Source organism: Saimiri boliviensis, chromosome 6 (assembly GCF_048565385.1).
Source record: "Saimiri boliviensis isolate mSaiBol1 chromosome 6, mSaiBol1.pri, whole genome shotgun sequence".
In the NCBI taxonomy this organism is placed as follows: domain Eukaryota; kingdom Metazoa; phylum Chordata; class Mammalia; order Primates; family Cebidae; genus Saimiri; species Saimiri boliviensis.
The window spans coordinates 13,135,131-13,152,785 of NC_133454.1; the positions used below are offsets into that span (position 1 = coordinate 13,135,131).

General features: G+C 34.9%; 1 protein-coding gene across 5 annotated transcripts in view; it reads left to right on the forward strand.

The window, feature by feature from the left end:
• The window catches only part of GRM5 (glutamate metabotropic receptor 5), a 535,146-nt gene that overhangs the window by 448,968 nt on the left and 68,523 nt on the right, over window positions 1–17,655 (forward strand). For all 5 annotated transcript variants that reach the window (XM_074400361.1, XM_039462302.2, XM_074400358.1 and 2 more), the window contains exon 7: window positions 1,166–1,292. In XM_074400361.1, the coding sequence (XP_074256462.1) occupies window positions 1,166–1,292 (127 nt within the window). The remainder of the gene's footprint in view (window positions 1–1,165; window positions 1,293–17,655) is intronic.

Here is a 17,655-nt window from a genome sequence, read left to right on the forward strand (position 1 = left end):
CCTGGAAATAGTTGAAATTATAATGAAGAATACTTTAATCAGGTCCAAGGAGCAATTTGCCTCACTTATTTAGTTACTTTAGGGAAAAGATATTTCAGGCCCTTATTCCCTACTTGTATTGTTGTAGTTTTAAGAGTCAGTATAAGAAATACTACAAAATGTAAAAAACAACAACAACAACAACAAAAAAAAGTTGTCAGCTTACAATTATATTTGGCTATATGTATCTAGCTGATGTAATTATCAAAGGACATTACTAGGGTCAGTATCTAAGACTAGGAATATAAAGTGTAATCATTACTATGTCTGGTTATTGCTGAGTATTAATCACAGTTTTAATTATTTAAAAGAACATTTAATGAATGCTGTCTATTCCACAGAGGCTTTTCATGCACCAATGATAGGGGAGAAAAGGTACATCTATTTTGAAAGAATAACGTCTGTGACTCTTTCAACTGTTAAATTACTTCAATTATTTTCCATTACCCTAAAAAAATCAGATAGATTAAGAGGTATGTAATAGTCTCAATGACCTCATCTACCTTCAAACGAAAGAAAGCTACTGGAATAGGAAAGAATGGGTTGAATTGTTGAACCAGATTTTTGTAGAAAGATCAAGAGATATTCTCCAGAAAAAACCTTCATCTTTTGCCTTGTTCTACACAATACAAATTCCTAATTATTTTTATCAACATGGATAGATTTTAGAACATTAGGAAATATACAGTGTTTTTTGCTCACAATTATTCAACTAACGGAGGGAAGGAAGCCTTGCTAAATCCAGAGAGCAGAAGTTCTTAACTTGAGGAAAGAAGCAGCAGACCAGATCCTGGGGCAAATGCAGTTACGTGTATGTACATATGAGCATAAGCATAGCTACTTAATTAAATACAGGTATCCAAGGCTAATTATCCAAAGACTTGCATTTAATTTAATTCCTTACCCTGCCACCAACTAACTTTATGATGTTGGACTCATTGTTTAAACTCAGCCTCAGTTTAATTAAAAATTAAGAATCCTAAAAACTATACTGCTTATCTGATAGAATTTAAAATAACATAAGCAAAAGCCCTTGCTGCTATGTGAAACAGCATATTGGAATATGGAATTGTTGGATTTTTATCTATGCAAAAAAGTTAATCTAAATTTCAAATATTTGTCTTAGGTGATCCGAAAGGGAGAAGTCAGCTGTTGTTGGACCTGTACACCTTGTAAGGAGAATGAGTATGTCTTTGATGAGTACACCTGCAAGGCGTGCCAGCTGGGGTCTTGGCCCACTGAGGATCTCACAGGTAATGTATCACAATCTCACACATATAAATTAACTAAAAGAAGACACAGGCATGAGAGGGGAGGTCACACCTCCACGTGTTACTTATCTTGAGAAGTCTTATTTATGAAACAAAGAATTTCTTTGTGAACACAAGCCTTCCCAAAGTCTGAGCTACTTATTAAAATCTTCAAATCTCCAGGAGAGATCTGCCTATATGCCCATCCTCATTCCAAAATTGGAACAGAATTCCTAGCTTGTCTATTGGGCATTCTTCCTTCATCCTCAGGACATTCTCAGAAGTTCCTAAGTAGGGTCCCAGTTAAGTGTGTCATTTTGGGGAAAGAGAAAGAAATTTTAGCCAGGAAGTGATGAAAATATGTCACGACATGTCCAAGAACAAAAAATGTAGCACCCAATTGGGCAGAATGTCATCTAAAGTTCTATACTTCTCTTAATCATTTTTATTAATTGAAATCAGGAGGCTCCAACTAATAAGTTTTCAAGTATTGTTGGCACAAGACTTGATTTTACTTTATTTTATGTTTTGTTTTGGTTCTTTGTGCTAAAAGATGTTAAATAATATGTCATTGTGTTTTCCAGTCTATATTTCATAGTCCTTTCTAATTTTTACAGTATAAAAACAGAATATGATACCTTTCATACTGTCTTCAAATTTTTCTTCAATATTTATTAAATTCACTCATGCTTATTTGCCTACCACTAAAATAAAAATAAAGAAATAAAAATACTACCTCTATCTTAATAAAGTTTACAGATTAATAAAGAAGGCAATAAGTTAAAATATGATAATATAATAAAAGGGCATAGATTTATAGTCACAGGAGCATGAGGAGAGCACCCATGAGCTGAGTCTGCAAGAGAAAGAGGAAGAAAGCTTGCAGGCAGAGGGCCCACCATGTGCTATGTCAGGTTGTCTAGTGGTTTTAGAATTTAGATGGATTTAGCACAAAACTTCTAGAGGCTAGCTCATAAGGTCATCAGTGTTAGATTCCATCTCTCCCAAGACAAATGATTTTATTCATAGTGGTTGTATTCACTTATTTCAAAAGTCTGGTTATAAAAAATTCCATGATCCTGGATCTTTCAAGACAGCTCACTTTTTTTTTTTTTTTAGTAATGATGGATATGTATACAGAAGACTTTTCCTTTTCTTAAAAAAAAAAAATCTGATTTAATAAAACACCAAAGTTCCTTGTGACAGCATTTGAATCCTATTTTTGCCTTAGACTATGAGCTTTGTAATGCTCTTATTCATCCTGTTTTCGCCAGAGCTGACTCAGTGCTAAACACAAAGCCTTCAATAAATTTTGTTGAATAGATGAACTATAGTGTACCTATGTGCACACACACAGTAAAAATGTCAAAAAGAAAAAGAAAATACTATGATTGGTTTTCTTGAAGGAGGGTGAGGAGAGCAGTATTGCTGATCTTTCCCTTATTGTATTTCTTTACCTGTTTTTCTAATTTCCAACTGGATTACTGTGAAAAAGAAAAGTTGTCTTGCATCATGAACTAACTTGCATGGCTAAACACCTTGAGAATGAATATGCAGATGTAACTTTTTGCACCATGCTTTGTAAGTTTATGCTACTGAGAATGAACACAATCCATTCTTTTGTTATTTCAACAGATAAATATTTTATTATTACTATTTCAATTACAATGTTAGATACTAGAGAAAATGAGACGAAAAAATGGCAACGGGTCCTGTGTCACTTGTTCCCTGTATACTAGTCCTTATATACCTCATCATCTTGCGGGGAATGAGACATGAAACAACACATGCACATGGCTGGCCAGCTATTTGTTTGCTAATGGGCTCTCTGTGTACCTCACTGACAAATTGTATAGCAAGTCAAAGAATAGGAATAAAAAAAATGAAAATATTAGAGAGGTCATAATTTAAATTTGTGGCCATAAAATTTCTCTCTGAAGTCAAAATTAGCTCAGACCTAAATTATAAATATAAATATTTAGCCAATAATGACTCAGAAGAGATTTCTCTCTGGGGAAACAGCACATGTGAATGTCTCTATGTGGGTAAGCAGGCAGGAAAATGGTATCAGAAGAGGTTTAAAAAAAAAATGTGGTAGGGGCAAGAACCTATGCAGCCTAGGGGAACATGTTCAGGATTTGCGTGTTTTATTATATAATGAGAAATCACTGCAGGATTTTAATATAAGAAAAAAATACATAATTATATTTTTAAATATTCTCGTTACTGTTAATAAAAAATAATTTAGAAAATGATAGAAAGTGGAAACAAGACAACTTGGAGAGCTGTAGACAAGAATTCTTAGTGTCTTGAACTAAATAGTGCATTGGAAGATTTGAGATATACTTTGGGGTAAAATCGACATGACATACAGATAAACTGGATGATGAAGGTGTTAAGGAAGTTGCCAAATTCTCTCTTCTGAAGACTAGAAAGATTATTTTGTAAAGATCAATAGTTTAGTCACAGAAAATATCAGAGATGTCTTTGAGATTTTCAAGGGCTGATTAATAAATTTAGACCTTAGTTCGTGCCAGAAAGTGTAATTTGAATTAGGAATACAAAGATATAGTCTAAGTTCCTAAGAAATGTATAATCTTGCAGAAGAAAAGCATGGAACCAGGTAGCAACAGTGTTCTTGGTGCTATAGGTGAGGAATAAGCAAAGTTTTATGGAAGGGTCGGGGGCAAAACTAACCCTAGAGAATCTGGGAAAGTTTAATCTTGAAACATGAGTTAAAGATCACTTTACAAAAAAAAAAAAAAGTTAAGAAGGAACTTGAAAGAGGAAGTAGCTCTTTCAGAATTAATAACATCATAAGCTAAGTAAGACTGAGGAATGACTAATAGGCTATTGGTCTGTCTGATATAAAAGGTGCACACATCTTTATATACTCTGTGTTACCTCAGAGACGTCCTATTTATAGTGTAAACACAAATCCACATCTTTGCACTGTTAATTCCATCATCCCTCTTTCCAATCAACTTTCTTGAGTAATAAATTTCTTTTATCTTCCTCACTCTTGATTTATCAAAGCAATTTGCCTCCCGCCCTTACCATGCCTTCAGAAATATTTTAGCCGAAGATATCTGTTGTCGTCACATGGCCAAACTAATAGCCCCTTGTCAGTCCTTACTTTACATACATTTCTGCACAATGTAATGAGCTTGATACTCAACAGTCTCCTAAAGTCTTCTCCTCTGCCAGCCTTTTAACACAGGTTTCTCTTATCTACATAAACACCACTTCTGGGTGTTTTTGTTGTTGCTGCTGTTGCCTCTTTGGCTTAGTCTAGATCAGTAAAAACGGATGTTTGCCAGGGTTCCATCAGTAGCTCATTGTGCTTTTCCCTTTACACAATCTCTCGAAGTGATGTCATCTACTTTGATGGTTTTAATTATTACCTGCATGCTGTGGATTCCCAGTTGTACAGCCCAGCCTATATTTTCCTCAGTTTGAGGATCATGAATCTAACTACTTGCAAGATATCTCCACTTGGTTAGTCCGCACTTGTGTCAGTCCAGTATATCCAAACCTCATCATTTCACCATTGTGCCCCAATTAACAATAAACCTGCTTTTCCATTCTCCAGGTGGATATGGCCACCCAAATCCAATCTCTTATCAGCCCTAATGGTTTGAATTGCCAAATCTTCCTAACCACATTTACTCCTCTCCTAGTACAACTCTTCACTCATTTAGGTTCTCATCATCTCATATTTAAATATTGCAGTAACATCCCAATTTATTCCCTTGCCCTAGATTTATGCCACATGCCTCTAAATCCACTTTTCATCTTGCTATTTTTTAGAGAGAATTCAGATTTTTTTATGACAAGAATTATACAGTTTATTATGTTGAGACAATTGTTGCAGACATAAATATTTAAAATTTTCAAGCAAGGTACTTTTAACAATTTTTTTTTAATTGGAAAGAACCAATAACTTGGATCATAGCTCACACAAAATTCCAAATTAAAGTGGACTCCATTGTCCCCTACATTTTGCAAACAATGCTTTGTATAACACTTCTTTAAAACACTAAAGGAGACAGCAAGCTGAAACTTTTTTCAAAGCACACAAGAAATCGTGTCATCACATTACTTGAAGAAGATGCTGAGGGGAGAAGATGATCTTGCTATTGAATAATGTATCCTAAATACAGATGTGTCTTTTTTATTTCCTCGCTCATATAGGAGAAGGTAATTATCTTTTCTTCCCAGCTTAGGTTTGTGGCTGAAGTCCTTGTAGCAAGACACAAACACACAAGAGAAAAGCACATACATTTATTTAATGTACATTTTACATAGGGAAAGGAAAACACAAAGAAATAGGAAAACTTGTGCATTTTTATGCTAGGTTTGATAGAGAAGTAGTAAGTCATAAAGAAGTATGATTAGATGAAAAAGGCTGATCTAAGGATAGTTAGCTGGGGAGAACTCAGCTATCCTGTTTGTTTAAATTGCTGTCAGTGACCTTTGTTTTTAGAGATATGCATATGTTCACTTCCTCTGGGTATAGAGAGAGCACCATCAAATGAGAGTTTTATGATCTGCTTTCGGGGGAGAACAGTGAGGGGAAGGTAAGAGTTACCTTCCTGCTTCTACTGCTTTCTCAAATGCCAACGTGCCATATTTTGGGGTAGTGTTTTCCTGAACTCCATCACTCAAAACTTACCACTGGTTGTATATCTCTGTATAATATACTCCAAGCTTTTCAACATGACATACAAAATGTCCTGTCTTTACCACACTCCTATGATCTTTCTAGTTTCAATCACAACTTTTCATCTTTCATTTTACATTCTATTGTCAAAGACTGCTCATAATTCTCATCCACACATAATGCTGTTTTATTCCTCCCTGTAAGTACATATATATACTGTCTTCTCTGCCTGTAATGTGCTTACCCCTCTTTCTTTACTTGAGTAACTCCCACTTACCCTCCCTTACTCTGCTCAGGTGTTACCTTCTCTATGAAGCCTCCTTTGATACATTACGAAGTTTCCTTTTCTGTATTTACAAAACAAATTCTGCTTCCCTCTTTAAATCATTTTTCAAACCAGATTTTAAAGACCTGCATACATATCTTTCATGTCTTCTTGGTTTTCACACCAGATTCTCTTTATCTTTCTTCCTAATTCCTGGTTATGTTAGCTCCTATGGAAATGTTAGTTTCTCATGGACAGAGCTGTCTTTTAAACATAGTAGTAATCTCAGCACCTAATACAATGCCTGACATAGAGTAAGCTTTTAGTAAGTATGTGTCAACCTCCAGTAAAATGATGGAGAGTGTTACAAATGAAGATTAAAGTAGGTATTAAGGCCAGCCTGTGAGGAAAGCCTTTAATTAATGAGTTCAGAATTTATCGTATAGATAGCGTGGGGCCAGAGTAGGTTTTCACACAGAAGAATGAAGTGATTCTCTGGCTAGGTGCATACATGTGAGTGGGTGTATGTGTGCGGGAGGTCTGGGTGGAGAATAAATCCCAAACCTAGAAAAGTCTTTGCATTGATATCACGTGAAGTTTAACCTCTAACTGGAATCTATAGCACTTTTCCAAAGAGCCTATTGCTGTGTGCAAGCTCACCTCAGTGACTCTGATTCAAAGTAACATAGCACTCGGAATTGCTAGTTAGAACAATGTTCTGATGGCTTCAGCTATTCCAAAGCCTGCCACACAGAAAGGCTTGGGGCTAGCCTTAGGAAATACTGCAAGCCTTTCTTCTATACACTTGGCTTATAGTTATCTTACTTCAGCCTATAATATGACAGCTCAAGTCACCTTTGGGTCAGTGCCTTCGTTGTGATAATAACCAGTACATATATAATGCTTTCTATGTGACAGCAACTGTTTGCAGCATCTTGGAAATGTTATCTCATTTTATTCCAACACAATCCTGTAAGATAATTAGCATGGCTAAGAGATCTGAGCCCACCTGGAATTAAACAATTGTTCAGAAAACAAGTGACATCAGCAATCAGCTGACACCAATGTCTACCTATATATTTAGCCACATACTTTTTGTATGTGTATATATTTTTTTCATAGAAAAATATCCTAAATGAAGGCTACCTAACATTAAGATGTTTACAAGTGGTAGGATAGCAGATTCCTTTTTTACACATAAATACATGTGAGTGTATGTGAGTAAATATGTATGTGGATTGCTGGATGATATTATGAGAATGTATTTTCATCAATAAAGTTATTAAAATTATGTTTAAGCCAGGCATATTCTCAACAGCAGTCATAAATTCTTAGGAACCAGTAACCAGGAATTAGGAAGGAAGATAAAGAGAATCTAGTAAAAACCAAGAAGACATGAAAGAAATCAGATATAAATGGAGAATGAGGAGAGAACATGTTCCCAGTTTAACTTACTTTCATTGAGGACAGCAAGCAGTTTTTCTTTGTCTTATAATTACCAAGTACCTACTCTAGTAGTGATTAGGGTAGAGAGGATCTCTGCCCTCATGGAGATTCTTTTCCCAAATACTGACAAGTAATAATAAGATACTGAGTATTGGCAACAGAGAAGACCCCAATGGTGGGAGAGCCCATAACTGTAAAAGCTAACATAGGTGATATTTAAATTGCCTCTTCAATAAATTGTGAGCATGAAAAATTGGAGCAATGATGGGAACTGGCCGAACTAAAATGAAGAGAAAAGTGTTGTGGACATAGAACACAGAAACCGAAATGAAACTGACAGTGTAAGGGAGAAATGAGGCAAGAAAGCTAGACAAAGGTCACCTTTTGGAGAGCCTTGTAAACTACGGTAAGTATTTTAAAGTTTATCTTAAGAGAAATTTCAAAACATTTATTCATTCAGTCATCTACTCATTTATTCAATAAATGTATATCTAGCAGTGTTCCAGGAGCAGGGGAGGAAAAATATCTTTTCCTTCTACCCATCTTAGGTTCATTGAGTGGGGCCCCTGGAACGAAAGACAGATTAACTGAAGAAAAGCATACACATTTATTTAATGTAAGTTTTATGTGACACTGGAGTCTTCATGAGGAAATGACGACCTGAAGAAGCAGTTAAATCTGGCTGTTTGTATGCTAGGTTTGATGGAAAATGAAGAGCTGTAGAGAAAGGAGATAGGACAAAGGGCATGAGTAAACGCAGGTAAACGTAGCAAAGCCTGTTCTTTCAGATTCCTCTGACATAAGCATGCTCTTTTCCTTCAGGTTTAAAAAGGGCATCTCTCACATGAGGTTCTTATGACCTGCTTCAGGGGTGAAGGGTCAGAGAAAGACACAAAGTCTTTCTGTACCTGCTGTTTCTCGAATTCCTTCAGCTTAAAATATTCAATATGTCAAAGTGCCATATTTTGGAGTAGAGTGTTGTGAACCCCATCTCAAGCAATGTTCTAAATGCTGTAAATATTTCTATGAACAAAACTGATAAAAGTATCTACTCTTATAATGTTTACATTCCAGTGGGGAGAAAAGTTTTAAGCAAGGTAATTATGTCCAGGAATATTCAAGATTTGAATATGAAAGAAAATGCACTGGGCGCATTGGCTTATGCCTATAATTCCAGCACTTTGGGAGGCTAAGTCAGGTGGATCACCTGAGGTCAAAAGTTCAAGACAAGCTTGGCCAACATGGCAAAACCCTGTCTCTACTAAAAATACAATAATTAGCAGGGCATGGTGGTGCGTGCCTGTAATCCCAACTACTTGGAAGGCTGAGGGAGGAGAATCACTCGAACCTAGGAGACAGAGTTTGCATTGAGTGGAGATCATGCATCTGCACTCTAGCCTGGGTGACACAGCGAGACTCCATCTCAAAAAAAAAAAAAAAAAAAAAAAAAAAAAAAAAAAAAAAAACAAGAAAAAGAAAAAAAGAAAGAAAATGCAAATGCAATCATGATGGGCCATTTTATAAATATGATTTAAATAGTCACAATGTAAAGAGTAGACATTGTATAAAAACATGAAAAGGAAGGATACAGATTTCAGAGTAGCAGCAGCATCTGGTGAGAAAATAAAGGGAGTTAGATGGGAGTTACAAAAGAAGTTTTAGTTATAGCTTTCGTGTCTGTGTGTATTATTTGAAACATATACGACAAAATATTAACATTTTTAATATAGACTTTTTATTTGCTCCATATCTTTTATATTTGTTTTCTGCATATTTAAAAATCTTATAATTTAAATAATTCATAACCTATTTGAGCTATTTAAATATTTAACACTAAAAGATAAGATTTCAAAATATAAGACTAAATTGATAAATATAAAAAGAGGGTAAGAGAGAGCCACAGTAAGAAAATTTTGCAAAAATCAATATGAATCTACCAGTGATTTGGGAAAGGATAACGTAATGTGAATCAAAAGCAACAAAGATTTGATTAGGAATTAAAATCACTAGAGAGAGGTCATTAGTTCTCTGAGGAAAATGTGGTCTGATTTGAGAGAGAAAGGAGAAAAAGTAGTAAAAGGCAACAATTTGGGCTAGACACTCAGAGAATTATCTAAAAAGCCTTTGCCAAGACGCCTTTTCTGGAACACCATTCCCTGCCACGTATCTGCAAAAAGTATCCTAGAAAGAATCTTTAATTTTTTTTTAATCAAAGAATTTAGAATGAGATATAAGTAGTAAGAGCCCTACAGATCTTTAGGTCCCCAATCCAAAGCCACAGAAACACTTCCAGGTGGAGTTTACCAGTTGCTGCCAACCTTCCAATAAACCAAGTAAAAGGGAAGAGCAAAAGTATTGTGTCTTTCAAGAAGTAACTAGGTGGGAAGTCTTAGGACAGGAGGTCAGCATTATCTCCTGCTTTTCAATCATAAAGAAACGTATCTTATGTAAGTGCAGAGTTGTAAAATGCTTCTATTTTATTCCATTTTATTTCTTCCAAGGCAATACGTATCGACAGCTTAATGTCAATAAGGACATTCTCTAGGAAGTTCCTTTGGTTCCCTGAGTTACCTAATTGCTTTGGAAGTCGGAACCTTTGTCTCTTCACTTAAGGGGATAGAAAGCCACAGAGTTAAACAAAGAGATGTTGGTGGGAATCAAGGAGGGAGCAGAGGATGAGCTCCAAGAGGTGTCACCACTGGCAGGTTTTATAACTCCAGCGTTTGAATTGCTCTTTTTACTAATGTGCATTTCATTTGTGTTCCTCAGTTTGTTCTACTTTTCCTGGGACTTTTCTTTAACCTTTTAATAAATAAGCACATTAAATAAAACCATGCAGAGGATTACTTTTTATTTCTAATTATTATAACTATCTTAAGCATTATCCTTTTGAGTCCTATAAGGTAGATATTATTATTCTACAGTTGAATTAAACAAAACTCAGGAACATTCTATTATAAATGGACAAAATCACAAAACTGGTGGAAAAGTAATCCCAGGTGCTATGATTCTGGGGTTTTTATGGTATACCACCTGCCTCTCTCCACAATCACATTTTAGAGCCCCATATTTTCAGGAAATTATAGAAGGGAAAAATACCAGCTTCAAGCTGGTCACATGTTAATTATCTCCAGGCTGCTCTGATATTTTTTATTCCAAATGTGCTTAAAATGTGCTGGCTATTTGACTATTATAATTAAATTTAGATGAGGAAAGGAGGTAAAAATTTTGCCACGTATTGAATATTATTTATTTCTGAATCTTTAGGGGAAATTTCTTATGAGGTTATTTAAACTTATTTCTTATGAGAAATAAGTTTAATTTATTATTACAATTGTAATAAATAGTTCTTGTTAATATTGAAACTGGAATAAGCTTTCAGAATGCTGCTATCTAGCTTCTTGGTTTCTAGATTAAAAGTAATCTGAACAGGAGTATATACTATACATCTGGCTCTCCTATCATTTATTAATTCATTCAGCAAGAAACATTTTATCAGGTTTTTACTCTGTTTTTAACACTGTGCTAAGTTCTGATGATACAAATATAAATGGAAGGTACCTAACCTTACTTAAATAACTGCGTTAAGATTACACATATAATACATACAATAATTGAACCACATGCCAAATGCAGTGGTGGCATAAAGGATGAAATTATTCATTAGCAAATGTTTGAGCTTCAACTAGGTACCAAATGTAGCACTGGGCACACAGTGGTGATTGAGCCCCAGTTTCTACTCTCGAGTATCCCAGAGCCTAGGCAGAGACATATGCAAATAAAGAGGCAATTTCAATACATTAAGTATCCCTGCCACAGTATAGGTAACAATTTAATGTTTGTATAGTGAAGGAATAAAAGAGATGTCAAGAAATGCAGAAATGAATGAAGGAAGGGAACAAAGTGCTGATGGGAGGAAACACTGATGAGGGAAAATTAACCAGGTCTTAAAAGTTCAGAGGTAGCTTCTGGGTGGAAAGGGAAGTCATGTATGTGAAAATAAGAAGTTAACCAGGTAATACAGGAATGAATTTTCAGGCAGAAAGAAAAACCGTAAGGAATGATACATGTCATATTTAAGGAATGTGTGTGTGTCTCAAAATACTTTTTCCAATATAACATTCAGAGCAAGTATAACACTATTTCACGGTCGCTTTTCCATCAAAGCCTGTATTATGGGAGCTATCCTTTCCTAAATACCAAACATCATAATGGTGATCAGCTGTAAAAGAAAGTGACTGCCTTGTTTCACAATAGAATTCCCAGGTTTCTAAGCACTTTTTAGGTTTCTCTAGATAAGTACACTACATTACCCAGTCACCAGTACAATCTAAGGAAGTTGAATTTATGACAAATGTAGTGTAACAAAGTACAGCTGAGAATTTGGGCTGCATACAATACATATCTGCAACAATTCATCTTTATTTTCTTCTAAGAGTGTAGTGGTTTAAATCAAAAGGTTTTAGTGTCAGACATACCCATGTTCAAATTCACGCTCCACCAATGACTCATTGTGTGACTTAAAGCACATAAATTTTTATCTGTGAGTTTCAGCTGTCTTTTCCATAAAATTGAGATAACAGTAGTAACTAGTTCATAAGATTATTCAAACAATCATGTAACATACAAATAGTTTAGTATCCATTAACTGTTCAGGAATACTATTATCACTCTACTGTTAATAAAGTTTTTTTTTAAAAAAAGCAAGAAATTAACAGAGAGATAGATGAATTGATTTAAGAAAGAACGAGGAAAATCTGGGGAAAGTTTTAACCTGTGTTTATTAAATGTCATCTACATTTGAGAGTAAGAGCCTTTAAGTCAATGACTATCTAGGCAAATCAATGGCACACAGTAGACAATTTTTGTTGAACTAAGCTTACTGTTATAAACATCTATTTTGACTTCACTTATATTAGCTTCTTATCCCTTCTGATTCTAAATGAATAAATTATAGGTGACTTGGAAATTAATGGTGACTTGGAAATCCCAGAAAACAATAAACCATGACAATACTCAAAGGCACCTAACATTTTTTTAACCTTATCATTGTCCCTGATAAAAAAAGGTTTCTAGTTTAACCGATCACTTCATTATACACTTCTGACATATTCATCACTGGCAAAATAAAAAATAAAAAAAAAACCTTCCTAAAAAGGATCTAGCATGTATTGCCAGTGATATTTTTACACTTAACGTGTTTTAAATAAAACTAAGGCTATTGTGTTGGAGTACTCCAGAGCTCAGTCTTGATACTCTTTTCTGCCTACACTGGCTTCTTTAGTCATCATACCCAATTTCATTCATGTCATTAAATATCACCTATAAAGATTTCTGATGTTAAATATCTTGTCCAGATGTCTTAATAATCTCCATACTTAAAAATTCTACTGCCTACTTGATATATTTATTTGAATATCTAATAGATAACTTAAATTCTATACTTCCATCACTGAAATCTAGGTCTTTATCTTCTTGGTCTCCCAGGCGGCTTTATTCTTACTATTGCATTTCACCTGATGGGAAACCCATTCTTTCAGTAGCTAAGATGAAGAACTTTGGAGTCCATCTGCTGATTTCTTCCATATCCTTTAGTCAGCAAAGAAATCCCACTGGCCCATCCTCTATATCACAAATTCCACCACTTCTCACTACCTCCAGTAAAAGTGCTTGACAATCATCATTAATCATCTTTCTACTGAAATAACCTCCTAACTTTTCTCCTTGATTCTACCCTTGCCCCTACTTACAGCGTCTCCTCGACACTCTAGGCAGAGGAATCCTGCTAGAAAATAAGCCAGGTCATGATACTGCATTGTTTAAGAATCTACAGTGGTTTCCCATTTCATTCAAAGTAAAAGCCAAAGTCCCTACAAATTCCTGTTCTTGCACATGACCTGGACCTTTGTTATGTGTCTGGCTTATTCTTCCCTTCACTTCATCTGGTTCTTCCTCCTAATACATTGGTCCTTTTGTTCCTCCATTAAAAGGTCACAAAAGCTCTTATACCAGGGTAATTTCCCTAGCAGTTCTCTGCCTGCAAGCCTTCACCGCAGGTAACCACAGGACTATTATTCTTCCCTTCCTCATTTCCTTGCTCAAATATCTACGCTGAGCAAGATATACCCTAAGCAAGGGTTAATACTACAAACTAACTCCCCCCTCCACTCTTATCCAGTTCTACCTCTTCTTTTCTCTGCTTCCTATATAACCTGATACTATTTTATATTGTTTATGTATTAATTTATTTTTGCTGATCATATATTGTTCTTCCAGCTAGGATATAAGCCAAAATACAGAAACTTTTTGTGTATTTCCTAGGCCAAGTTCCTAGGACATAATAGATATTCAATGAATATTTGCTAAAGCAATGAATACAGGCTGGAAGGAAAGAAATCCCCATGTATTGAGTACCTGTTGCCTATCAGAGTAGGGAGTTTGTGTTCTATCATCTAATCCTCCTGACAACTGAAAAAGGATGGAATCCCTACTAGGTACCCATAAAAATTTAAATAAAAATATATTTTAAAATAGGTTGAAATCATGATCTCCATTTTACAGAAAACTGAGTTTGAAAGTTGAAAATATCCGTGCTTGTGATCACACAGTAAGCAGCAGAGTAAGGCTCAGACCCTGTTCCAGCTTTTTGTAAAACTAGTGCTTTTTCCTTGACATGATGCTGCAGGAAATATGAAAATCACTGGATTCTAATAGGATCTCTAAAATGCAATGAAAAATTTTGTGTACTTTTTTTTTTAAAAAAATAAGCTTTATAAAGTTGTTTTAGTTAACACTAAAAACAACAATGTTGTGTTTTGGTTCTTTTAAAATAAGATGCTGAGGTTTACTCAGTGATAAATTCTAAAATGCCTTCTTACTCTTCCAATTTCTCAATGTTCATTAACCTATAATAACTTTTTTCTTACATGATGAGTCAAAAAGACAGTATATGTAAACTTGTAAACACCACTGACCAAGAGGAAAAAAAGTATTGAAAGCTCCTCTTTTAGAGGAACTTATCAAAACAGGTCCTTAAAAGCAACATAAACCAGTTTTCATCTTGCCAGAAACCACACATTGAAAAGTGTACACCATGTGCTTCTTCACAATCATAAATCTGTGGTCTGCCTACAATGCCATTGTGGTCAAAAACCACTCTGTTATGGCAGACTGAAGACAAAATGTGGTTTCATTGATTTCAGTTTTTGGTCAGTGTAGCTTACCCCAAATGAATTATCACATTTCCCCCCTTAGAACATAAAACATTATGATGCAGTGCTAACCACTGCATTATCTAACCTACTTGGAAAATGCTTCATAAGCAATGATATATTATATGAGTAATATGAAGCAGATAAATTCCTCCTATCTTGACATCTCTTAAAAATCCATTAATTGAAGTGATAAAAAATTCAAAGCATTATGTACTGCCTTGTACTTACAAACAATTTAAGACAACATAATACTATTTAAATTGGGAAATATGTATCTAAACAAGTTAGAAAGAGAAAATAGCCTGACTTTTCCCCAGAATAATATAAGACGATCTAATAAAACCGATAGGCAATTTAGCAGATGTTGAGTCACACCATTTTATGTATGTAACTTGCCCAGTTCCTCTTTCTCTGACTTCATATTAGCCACTGTTCAAGTTATTTTATATGGTCCTCACACTAATCCTTGAGATGCAGACAGATAGGTATTATCATCGTCCCCCCTAAAGCTTTTGCTTATTTCCCATCTGAACTATCAGCAATAATTTCCAAAGACATTGTAATGGGATTTGTAAGAGACACTGTAATGTCTCTTGTGACACATTACTATGCTGTAGAGCGTTTCCTCTGCCTATCTGATTTTTGCATTTTGGCTTTTTCCTTTACATTTCTTCTGCTTTTCTCTATGGGTTTCTCTTTCTATCATTCCTTTCAAATGCTCTTCAGTTCCAACAGAAAATAGTTTCCTTAACTGAAAATAGATGAAATAATGGTCCCTATGTCATGAGAACGTTGTACGTATTAAAGAGGTAATAAGTATAAAGTGTTCAACACAATGCCTAGCAGAGTAAAGTCACAGAGCCTGAGCATTTGAACAATACGTTATTTTAAAGGAACAATTACCTTTGTACCACCAGAGTGTGGACCAAGTACTATGAATGGTGTAGGTGTTCAAGAGTGAAATGCTATAGCTGTGCCATGTGAACAATGTTCAATCTCTTCAATGAGTGGAACGAGGTATTAATCTTTCCTCTTGTACACTTTTCTTAGGTGTATGCCCTTTGTGCCCATATTTCCTTTCTGTAATAAACACGAGCATTTGAGTTAGTTAAGCGTATGCCCAAAACTCAGCTGGAGAATACTTGTAATATTATGATACTTAAAATTTAGGAACAAATAGGCTTGGGAAGAGAAAGAGGAGGTAAAATCTATGGGAGAATATGCATACAATTTTGCAACCTGCCCTAGGAAAGGTAATAATTTCAGGTCTTAGAACAGTCCGGGTATGCCTCAAAGGAAAAGACAATCAGGCGTATATGGGAACACAGAAGGAATACAGTGGAGCCTGGAGAGTGGTTACAAAATTCTGAGTCATTAAATCAGAAAGCTTTTGAACATTTGGATGGAAGACCAACTATAGGAGGAAAGTGCTTCTTATTATGTATCTTATTTGCAAAACAAGCAATTTTATGTCTGACTAAAACTGCAGGATAGGGATCTTGACAAGGGTCTGGCAAGCTGGCAAAGGTAAATAGAAATGAATCCAGTAAAATCCAAATTATAGCTCCTATTACGTGTGTAAAATTCCACTGATACTCCATTGGTTTTAAAATGATGAGTTTCATGTTTCATTTCAATAAAATACAGGAACAATTTAAAGCATTTTATAAATTTCCTTTGAGAAATTGTTTCACTGATCTTTTTCAGGTCATCGGTCTTTAATTTCTCATCTGTGAATTCTTCCACAAGGGTTTCTCCAGATTAAAACCCTAATTATAGATGAGAAGTCTGTATTATTTTCATTTTCTGTATGAAAAAGTTGAGACACAGATAATTAGAGTAACAGGCTCTTAATGAGTAAAAGGCTCTTAATTTTATGTATAAAAATTGATACACAAATAATTAGAGTAAAATGGCTCTTGCACACAAATATTTCTATTAATAGGAAATATTTGTGTGCAAGCTGAAAATGAAGTACATGTCTCCTTATTCCTTACTTGCCCTCTTCTCTATTAATCATTCATTCATTCAACTTATTTAACTGCCTATTGTATGACAAGTACTATTACTAGCACTAGAAATACAACAATAAGCAAAGAAACGCTCTCTTACTCGCAAATTGCTCAATCTACCATGTCAAACAGACAATACGAATACACAGTTAGTAGGAGTGCAAGGGCTATGATGGATATAAGCCCAGAGAGCCATTTGACCACATGAAAGGAACCTGTCAAGCTCAGGATATCAGAAAAGTATTAATCATCAAAGAGAATCTGGCAAATAAAAGAATAAGGAGAAATTAGCTAGTGAAAAGGGACAGAAGAAAAGTGGAAAGGGAGAGAATTATTCCAGTCAGCACAGTTTATTATTTAAATTTACATGCTGTGTTTTTCCACTCTTATTCATGTGCAGTATGACCGGAAGTCATATTTTCAAAGCTGTTCCCTGGAAATGTGCATCTGTGATCACATTTCCCTTTAGTACTCTGCAGTACTATTAAATCGTTTTTTATGTTTTAATTATAAAATAAATCTTTGCACACAATTTCAAATTCCACTATAAAATATAACCAATAAAAAATGAAAACTATAGCTCTGAATTTTCAGCTCTGTGAGCAATGCTATTAAGGGAATCTAAAACAAGTTGTGTAATAAACCTTGTAGGGTGGGGAATAGGCCAGGTCCAATGACAAATGAATGGCTATGAGTCCACTCTGTAGCAAAGTTGGGAATGTCCCATGATCGATCATTCAGAACATTTTCTATGCTAAAAAATTCT